This window comes from Dryobates pubescens, chromosome 24, assembly GCF_014839835.1.
Source record: "Dryobates pubescens isolate bDryPub1 chromosome 24, bDryPub1.pri, whole genome shotgun sequence".
NCBI lineage: Eukaryota > Metazoa > Chordata > Aves > Piciformes > Picidae > Dryobates > Dryobates pubescens.
In genome coordinates this window covers 14,706,808-14,717,054 of record NC_071635.1, presented here as the reverse complement: position 1 = coordinate 14,717,054, position 10,247 = coordinate 14,706,808, and the positions used below count along the sequence as shown (strand labels likewise).

The window sequence follows — 10,247 nt, the reverse complement described above, 5'->3', positions numbered from 1 at the left end:
ACAGCAGGCTGGCTCCCTTCAAGGCATGCCAAAGGTCAGTATTTGGTATGCCATGTCTTTAGTGCCTCTCAGCTTTGGTGGCTGGCAGGGTTCCAGACCAGCTGGAGCATTGAGTTACTCTGATTTTACCACCGAAGGACGAGTGTGCAGTATTTATTGTGGTGGGTATGGTAAGGCAGGCTGTCCTGCTTTCAATGTAGCACTTCCTAACATCATCTTCTCAACATGCAGCTTCTCCTGGCTTAGATTTCATTATGCTTAGTCAATGAAGAGATGTATATAAACCAGAGGTGAGGAGGTCTAGCTAACACCTCCATCTGTAGCTCTTCTGAAACTTGACAGCTGACTGACAAACCTGCACTGCACACAGTGCCCAGGTCATACCCAGCCTGAAGCAGGGAGAGGATGGATTCAGTTTAACCTTCCACAGTTGAGCATCGTCCCAACCAGTTCCAACCAGTTATGTACCCCAAGATGCCTGTGGGAGTCACAAGAGCCTTCACTAAATATCCCAGCGCTTCCCTCCTCCCTGCACAGTCAGCCTCCCTTCTGGGCACACCTACACCTCCCTTGCTGGGTCTGATTCTCATGGGAGCTCATGGAAGTACCGCTGAGCAGCAGCTCTTTCCCCTCGGGCATCGCCACCTTTTCCCTCCCCGGCCACTCATCCGTGCCCCCGAGGGCGCAGCCGTGGGGTGCGGGGCTGTGCTTCCCAGGGCCAGCCGCGCTGGGGCTGCCGTTGCCACCGCCATCGCTTACCTCGGGACATGTACGCTGCCGGCTCGCTGCCGCCGCTGCCCTCCCAGCCTGCCGGAGACCCATCCCTTCAGGGACCTTCTTCCCCTTCTCCTCTAATGGGAAGCGCAGCAGCTGTTACTGCTAATACCCACCACCTACGGCAGCACTCTGCCACTGCCCAAATCCTGCCTTAATCATATTAGTTTTCCTCTTCACAGCCCACCCACTTTTTTCTTTTCTTTTTTTTTTAACATCTCCAGGCTCCAGCGATGAAAACAAAAGCATCTGTCGAGGAGGAGGAGAGGCACACCCTGGGATTCCTTTGCAGAAGATCAGACTCTTGCTTGCCCTCTTGCCCTCCCCACACTCTCCCCCTTCCATGCTGAAACTTTGCAAAGCAAAGCCACCTCAGCTCCCTCTAGTTCCTGACCCCCAGGCAGTGTGCCCTGGTCTCTCTCACTAACATGGGAGTTACTGTGGCAGCAAAAGCAGAATTTTGCTAGAAAGGCTGGGAAGGTGCATGCCATGTGCCAGTCCTGCCAGGAGGAGCCATCAACACCCCACAAACCCACCAGAGCTGGCACATAGGACACAGCACAGGAGCTGTGTTTAAGTCCAGCCTGGCACCCCTGCTCCTTGCCTGAGCAACCCTGCAGCCATGACAGTGATCACCCTGTCCCAGGGCTTCCCAGCTCCTCCTCAGCTCCACCTCATCACAGACTGCTTTGGTGACCAGGACTCTCAGCCGATCCTGGCCATTGTCACCAGGCTTGTCCTGCTCCCTGCCAGCAGCTTGCTCACAATGGATGGAAATTAAGGTCCAATTTCTTGTTGTCAGGAGGTGCTGAACAAACTGCTGATAGCTGATGGCCCTGAGGAGGGCTGGAGAAATGGAGTAACAACCCATCAGCTGGATGGCTTTTCTTCAGCCAGCAGATCCTCAAGATGCAGCATCCCATGGCCACTGGGAATAGGGTTGGCCCTGTGATGGAAGTTGTGGAAGATGAAGGGACAAGAGCACTTGCTGACCTCAGGTAAATGTGTGTCTGATGGCTGAATGCATTCAGGTTCATGCTTAGTCCACCACAGAGCTGTCCTGTCCCATAACTAAAGGAGGCACACCAACACACAGGTGGCATCACCAGGCACCATGGTGACTATTACCTGGGGCACCCCCCTGAAAGCTGGAGGCAAATTTGCAGATGCCCCACTTAGCACTGTGCCCATCAGCCTGCCCTGCTCTACAGCCTGTCCTTCAGAAATGAAACAAGGTGCCGGGAGGGGCTGAGGTACTGCTGCTGACAACTCACCTCTCATCTGTTTAACTGGTTTGAAAGCATGGGAACTGGTGGTACTGTGCTCTCCTCTGCATTTGAAAGAGGCCTTATAGTCACTGATTTTCAAGGTACAATGCATGTCTTACAGTTTTCTTTCCTTTTGCCAGTGGATGCAGAGAGTAGTTCAAGGGAAGGGAGGAAGAGTTTGCATCTTGCTGCTGTTCCAGATTGTAATTGCCCACACTTTAGATACCTTTATGCTGTACTAATGACTGAAAGCAGCTGCTCTCCTGTGGATTTCCCTTACTAGCTGTTCCTAAGCTAAACTATCCCTTGCTTTTAATTCCAACATAATAAAGCAGCAGCTCCAGACTTCTGACAATCTGCAGGGGAAAGGCCAGACTTGTTGCAGACATTCTGGCAGTGGCCAGGTCTGAAATCATTCCAGGACAGTGCAGGTCTTTGCACCATGCCATGGTGTTGCAGCACTGCAGTCGTCTTCAGCTGCTGCTGCACACCAAGCACACATTTTCATTATGCCAGCACCAGTGAGGATCATTCCTCCACTGGCTTCCACCTGAAAAGTGGGGGGAGCAGCAGAGTACAGATCCTGAAACAGCAGTGTTAGGTGTTCCCTGGAGCTCTCTGCAAAGCAAAGCCATGGGGATAAGGGAGACTGACCTCAAATAAATGAGCCCCAGCCCATCCGTAGTGGCACAGGATGTACAGCAGTGCTGGATTGGCCCTGCTCACTCCCCAGGCTGGTGGCAGTCTCTGGGCAGCGCAGGAGGTGCTGCAGGGGAGGGCTGTACAGCAGCACCAGTCAGCAGGGGAGGGCTGTGCAGCAGCACCAGTCAGCAGAGCTGCAGGGTGCAGTCTGGACCCAGTTAATTGCTGGGCTGATCTGAAATACAGCCCTATGCAGAGTTCATCCTCACTGCCTGCTCTCCAGCAGAGGAGCTCCATGGCTTCAAAGCTGCGCTCAAACCAAATGTCACAACCATCTCCTACTTAAGAGATGGAAAAAGCCTGTCAGAGTCATTACCATGACACAGGCACCTACCAGCAGCCTCCAACTGCACATTCAAATGCCAAGTGACAGGCAGATGTTTCCAGTAAGAAATACAGCCCCCTCCACAGCCTCTGGTTGCATCACCCACCGGGACAGCATTGCCTCAGCCTCCTCTGGCCAGAGCTTTGACCTACTGGAGTCGCTTGAGCTCAGCCAGGCTGTGTGTCTATCACTGATCATGGGGCCCAGACAGACATGAGAAAACCACACAGCACTGCTCTCACTAGAGAAAGATTTGCCTTTTTCCTGTCATAAATTTCTTTGTTAGTAGGAAGCTGGTAAGGAGAAGGGAATGTAAGACAACTTACACCCTGCCTATTGTTTTCTCAGCAGCATTTGTGTAGTGGATTTCTAGAAGAAAATAAAGCACAGCTGGGCTTTTAAAAGAGCTCCAGGGGAAACTGTGCATGCTCTGTAGTAGCTTCATAATTAAGACAGACTATAAACCATAGAACTTGGAATTTCATTGACAAAGTGCACAGAAGGATTATAAACCCAGTAACATCCCAGGCTCATTAATGCAGAAGCTTTCTTCTTCTTGCAGACTGCTTCTACATCTCCACATCATTGGTGCACAAGAGGAACAGCAGACATGGAGCTGGTGCAGTGGAGATCATGTGTAATGTGAGCATGGATGTAAGTACTCAGAACTGACTTTTCAGAGTAAGCTGGTTGAGAAATGCTTTGTTACTGCAAGGTGTTACAAGGAGTCAGAAGTCCTTCCTGGTCAGCTTGCAGCCACCAGAGTCCTGTGAACAAAGTTTGGGGGAGTCAGAGAGGAGTGGGCAGGTTGATCAAGTAGAGAGCTCAAAGGTGGCCACAGTTGAGTCCAGACCTCACAGAACTGATAATTACACCAATAAAGCTGGCAGCACCTTACTTAGGATTTTATTTAAGGATATTTCACATCATCTTCAAAACAAACAGCAGTGGCCAGCTGTGAGGACACAGTTAAAAGCACAGTGAGAGACCTGTTAAAAACCCACAGCAGTCCCACAAGTAGCATGGAGGACAATGCCTACAAATTGACATCTCATTGTTGACCTGTGGTTGTGTGTTTGGGGAGACCAGGGGAAAAAGAGGGTGTTCCTCTTGACATCTAATTAGGAGGGTTGCCAGAAGTATTGGCAGCTCCTTCCACTTCTATGCAGATGACTATTCTTGCTGTTTCTCTACCAGTTATTGAAGTGTGACAGTGGATTCAGATGTTACTGCTAGGAATGGACTCATACACACACATATGACATGCAATGTGAGTTTCCTTCCCTTAAAAATTTAGCCTAAAAAGCCCCCAAACAAGCCTTCATTTTGTCTGGCAAGTCCTGCAACCTGGGCAGCTGTTCTGCACTGCAGGAGGGGGTTGAGGGGAGAGAGATGGTGCAGGGCTTTTTAGGAATCTCAGTAAGGGCCAGCAATAGCTAGCTTAATGACTGCTTTAGTAAGACAAAATAAGACAGGGAACAGAGAGAGCAAGTGCATTGTACAGCCCTTCAGCTGCTGGGCACCCTCCATTCCTGCAGCCTCAGCACAGCCCAGATGGATTTTCCCACGGTGCATTGTGTGGAGCAGATGCAAACCTATCCGTGGAGAACAGCTCTCCCTTTTCAGCACTCGAGCTGTTGTATAAATTTCCTGACAAGAAAGCAAGCCCCTTTCTAAAGGATGTTCTCATGAGAACTTGTGGCTGCTAGATAAAGGCAAGGCCAGGCAGGTGGTGCAATCATGGTACTGAGTGGGAGCTGCCCACAAGCTTCACTGTAAGGAGGAGCTGGCAGAGGTGGCCTGTGGCCAAGGGGTCTGTGCAGCCCAAGAGAGAACTGAAAGCCACCCTGGGCATGGAGCCCAGCCCAAAGCTGCTGTTTGGATCACTGAGTCCTAAACATTTAGGGGTCCCATGGTCAGGATCAATACAGCAGCTCAGGAAAAGCTTTCTCCCACCTGATTCTCAGCCTTGGAGGACAGTTTGGCACAGGGAGCCGAGGCTTTGGAACTGCTGGCCCCACAGTCTGTTTGCTTTCAAAACTGACATGGGGCTGGAGCCAGCCACAGGCATGGATTAGAATATTAAAGATCAGGCATTGCTTTGGTACCATCAGTTAGCCAGTCAAAGGCCATCACTGTCACACTTTCTTGACTACTGTGACCACCAAAGCTGGAACCTGCAGCTGTGGGGCACAGCTGATTTTCAGAGCTGTACAAAAGCCTTAGCACTTACAGGGCAAGCCCTACCCAGGAGGGCTCTAGGTAGCTGTTTTGTGGTTATATCATGGAAAAGACAGAAAGAACTCAAGTAAATAGTGGTCAGAGTAGTTTGTGTTAGATTCCCTTTGAACCAGGAGGCACCAAATTGTCAAACTGAGTGAGTGGTCATCAGTGTATATACCTTTAAAGCCAAACTTCCTAGCATGTTCTGATCCTGGTGAGCTGTCTGAAGTGGGTATATAAGACAGGTGTAGAAAAGGTTTTAGATTCCCAGTCTGTTTTCTAGTAGTTAAAGCTACCTTTTATTGAAGAAGACCATTGTGTTTGGTAGAGATGCAGGAAAAGGGAGCTGCAAGCTGAGTGGCACAGGGGCAGGAGGTGAAGCAGTTCCTGGCTATGTTGGCATGCCAGCTGAGAGCTTCTCACCTCTGACTGACTTCCTCAGCTGGCACCAAGCTTTATGTTCACCCTTAGGGCTTTTCCATTGGATTCATCTCTTGTCCCCCCTCTAATTGTTGAAGTGTCACTGTCACATCTGCAATTCAAGATTTTTTGGACAGCTGAACTTTTTACCTGATGACCCTTACTAGGTGGGCATTTAAAGCTGCCCCTGTGCTTTCCAAAGGGGACAGGTCACTGTCACCATTGTCACCAAAACATTAGCATTTCCCTTCCCAGCATCAGCTGAGCTATTGTTTTGCCATCAATACAATGCTGTGATCTTACCTCCCAAGCAGTATTTCCACAACTGCTAGCTTCATGAAAGGAGCTGCTGCTTTGAGTTGTTCTTGCAGCACTCTTACATGCTTCTCTTTTACTTTTGGGCTGTGCAGTGGAACAGAGCAGCATTTTGAAACAAAAAACATTCAGGAAGTTTACACTGGTTTACATTTATTTGAAAAAACAATAATATATATATACTTAAACACTTGTGTATTCCACCTGTGGGTTAGTAACTACAAATCAAATAGGGCTCAGCACTTCAAAGAGGTTCCCAAGTACAAAACAGCCTCCTCCTGGCATCTTCACATCCTCCTCTTCTGCGTGCTGATGTACAACACTGTGGAAAGGAGAAAGCAGCACATAAGAGGGCCCTGGCAAACAATGTGCAGAAGTCTGCTCATTTCAAACATCTTATTGCCATGGCTTGTAGAATAGGAGTGCAATGAATGCCTTTCAGTATCAACAAAGTCAGGAAACTTTTAAGCCCAGGTTTCAAGAACCACTATTGAGTTTACACAAATTTACTTTGGTTTCAGTTTTTATTATTCACAGCCAAACTACACTCCAGCAGATGCAGGCTGAGCAGAGGGAGAACAAAGCCAGCTACCCTGCAGCATTACTGAGGGGAACATGAGTGTTTCTAAGCAGCAGAATTCCAGGTGTCAGCCATTACCACTATGATCTTTCAGCAAAAGCTGGAAATCACAAGCAGTTGAGGCAAAGCTAATGATTACCTCTGAAGCAGCAGACAACTTCCACCTGCTTGGCTGGTGATGTTCCCAGAGCAGATCCATGCACATGAAACTGCACTGTGCTCCTAAACCTGAGGTGTCTTACGTTCTCTGCCCAGCCTGTTCTTCAGCCTCCTGCTTCTTATCTATTTCACTTTTATAATAGATTCTTATTCTCATAATTGATTCTCCAGCTGCAGTATTGCTGCACTCCTTAACATAATACTCCAAACTCCTTGCCAAAAGCATTTGGCTTCATTCAAGGATTATTTCTCCTCCCAGAACACTTTCACGCTGCTGCCATATTCTCTGTGACTCCTTGTAACACGGGATTCCGTTCAGCTTTATTCCCTCCATCATTCCTGTCCTCCATCTTCTTCCAAAGTAACTTGGAAGTTTACCTTCTCTACAAGTCTCCTCACATCTGACTTGTGACCTTTTCCTATTTTTAGACATTCTTCTCCCTGGCTTGTCCTGCTATTACAGCCTAAGTGATACCACAGAGTGACTTCAGGAGCCTGGGACTGTCCTTGAAGCGCACTAAAATCCACCTATATTCAAAGGCTCAATAGCAAAGCACAAGTGATTTGTCTTGACTGGTGGCAAAATCTTTACTCACAAAGATGAAAACAGCCTCCAGTACTAAATGAACAGCATTCCTTCAGGTCTGTACCACTGCATGTACCACAAGAAAATATTAGTGTCATCGGTACCTGCAGTGTTTCATAAACTTACATAGTTGTTTGTCTAGCAAAGCACAGAAAATTCTGTGGAGCAGAAGCAGCAAGTGCCAAAGCCTAAACCTGTCAAATAACAGAAAATAAGCTCTGAGGAAGGTTAGAAAAGAGCAACATGCTTCTCTAAATGAACTTTGGAGTTCAGATGCAGAAAGGGCCACAGGACTGCAGAAAAGCACAGATATTTAAAAGTGAAACTGTAAAGAGTAAATGTGTAAAGCTTTCCAAGAAAGCCTAAAACTAATATTCTCACAGGTAGCTTCCTTACACCTCAGCAAAAGTAAACATCACAACACAATCTCCTAGTGAGCAGCAAGATAAGGAGGAGGAGGAGGAGGAGTTACCATTATTCCCTCGGATGAATGCATCCCCATACTTGTTCTTTAGCTGTCCATTTACATACTCTTCTGTCTGTTCCAGAGCAATATTCATATACCCATCCAGGCAAGCCAGGACACCTGAGGACAGTGACAGTTCAAAAGTGAATCAGCTTGAACTTGTTTTAAACTAAACAAAACTGCATTGTGTTTGAACAATACTGAAAACAATCATCTTCACAACAACCCAGAAGTGCAAGCTTAGCCAGGTGAGTGGAAGATTAGAGTATTCTTCAAAGAAATAAGCTGGGATCAAGAACTCCAGGCACCCTAGTGACAGCTTTATCAGCAGAGGGGAAAATAGGTTAAGGTATGACCTTCAACAGATTGACAGTTTGCACTTGGAAAGTTTAAGCTGTCCTGTCTCGCTTATGTTTTAAACCACACACCTGAGAACAGCCTGTGAAGCTAAGTGTCACTGGATAACCTAAGGACAAGGCTATGCATATGGAGCTTTTGTCAAAACTTATGAAGGATGCAGCTGAAAACCAACCCTTTTCATATCTATCTTCATGCCTACAGATCTAGAACATTGGCTGCAAGTCCCTGTTCTCATATACCAAAATACTACACCATTTTCACCAGGCAAGGGGTTTTCAAATGGCACTGAGACCCTCCCACAGAAATAAAGTGAGGCTGTTTAATTAATGCAACCCAAGGCAAAAAAACCTCTGTCATTTTTAACATTAGCTGTTCTTTTGATCAGGAAAAGATGCATTGAGCAGTGCTGATTTTAGACAGGTATTTATGTCTCACTTTTTATAGCCCCTGTGAAGGCTGTACCTTGTTCACTCAGTACTTCCTACGTGCTGGGCATGATGGCATTTTTCCACTCTAAAATCACTGCTTGCCATCTACTCCCACCCTTAAAATCAGGACCAGGGCCACCTACAAATGTAACCCAGCCGACCAACAGACTCTTCCTGGATGGAACTGAATGTGGGCTTAACAGATGTAAAGAGCTGCTCAGGGAATGCCATCTGATTTGCTAACCCTGCACAGAAAACAACGTGCAAAAAGCTGTTACTAATTACCTCCAGCTTGCATGTGTGTTTTCCTGACCTCATTCCTGCACACACAGGCAGTGCTGCTAGAAGAACTTTTGCCTTAAAAAAAACCCACCTGATTTATTTACCTGCCATTAAAACACAAAATACAGAGTACTGGCTGGGGAGAACACTCCAGTCTGAGAATCCTCCTGTGAGCCAAGTTCTTATTTTTCACAGTGTTACTGTAATGTCTTCCACTAAGTAATTAGGAACTCAAGCTCTCCTGCCAGCTTGCAGTGGTTGGAGGATTACTGTTTTCCTTTACATTTTAATTTCCTCTGTTTCCACACAAATAGGGAAAAACTGACTGCTCACCAAGTGTTACTGATGGCTCAAAAAAAACCCAAGCCAAGCAGAAGTCAGAACTCATTTTGTTGATGGTGTTGTTTTTTTTGACTCCAGTAACCACATAATGGTAGAAAACAAAAAACAAAACAAAACAGAAGGTTTGTCCAGAATTAAGATTGGACTGTGTGGACTTTTTAAGCTAACACTCAGCAGGCTATAAATGCAGTATGGTTTTGTTCCTAGAGTACAGTCATGGTTGTTTCATTCTCTTCCATCCTTTGCTTTGTGTTTACTCTCAGGCCACTAATGGCATTAAACACTGTCACTGCTCATCTTGGCTAGAGTTTTACCTGTAGGCTTTACTGTACATCTCCATCTCCACATGTAGCAATCATACATATTAATTCATCACATTACTTTCCCAGGGCTTCCTCCCTTGGATGTGCACAGCACTTGGCAGCCAGTGCAGGCATTTTGCAGTTACACATCAACATTTGTACTTGGCCACATTTGTGTGCATTGTGGCTCAGAGGGTAGAGGTACAGACATAAAATTAGCAGTACAGCCTACAGAGGATTTAGACCTGCAACAAGAGCCTGGGATGCTTTTTTGATGTCTGGCTTTTACAAATGTGGGTCAAACCTCTGCAGAAAACAGTAACTTCACTCAGTGTGAGAGACAGATGGCAAACTTACCTCGATAATCTACTCCAGAATTTAGTTTTACAACAACTGGTCTTCCAATGATTTGTTTTAGAAAGTCACTAGGGGTTTGCTTCCGTAGACTCATCTTGATCTTTTCTGGTAAGCTGGGAAGAGAAGCGAGAGAAAACATTTGGATAAGCAACATGCTCACATATGGTCTGTAAATGCCCAGCAGAGACAGGCAGTCCCCTGATGCTTAATACTTACTGTAGGAGAAAATATTGAAGGAGATGAAAATAAAACTTTAAGGGGAGAGGTGGAGATACAGAGCTCCTAGAGCCACAGCATCACACTTTCCCTTTGGCATTTTTGTGACTTTTGCATCCTTGCTTGCCATGCTGGGCATCCT

The 10,247-nt window shown here is 46.8% G+C and overlaps 1 protein-coding gene across 1 annotated transcript; it reads right to left on the bottom strand.

Moving 5' to 3' along the window:
- Window positions 1-6,210: 6,210 nt before the first annotated feature.
- On the bottom strand, window positions 6,211-10,023 carry LSM6 (LSM6 homolog, U6 small nuclear RNA and mRNA degradation associated). Its single transcript, XM_009896744.2, has 3 exons — window positions 9,890-10,023; window positions 7,825-7,938; window positions 6,211-6,349 (listed from the first exon to the last, which is right to left on the bottom strand). The coding sequence occupies exons 1-3, from the start codon at window positions 9,981-9,983 to the stop codon at window positions 6,315-6,317; spliced, it is 243 nt and encodes an 80-aa protein (XP_009895046.2). The 5' UTR covers window positions 9,984-10,023; the 3' UTR covers window positions 6,211-6,314.
- Between the last annotated feature and the right edge of the window lie 224 nt (window positions 10,024-10,247).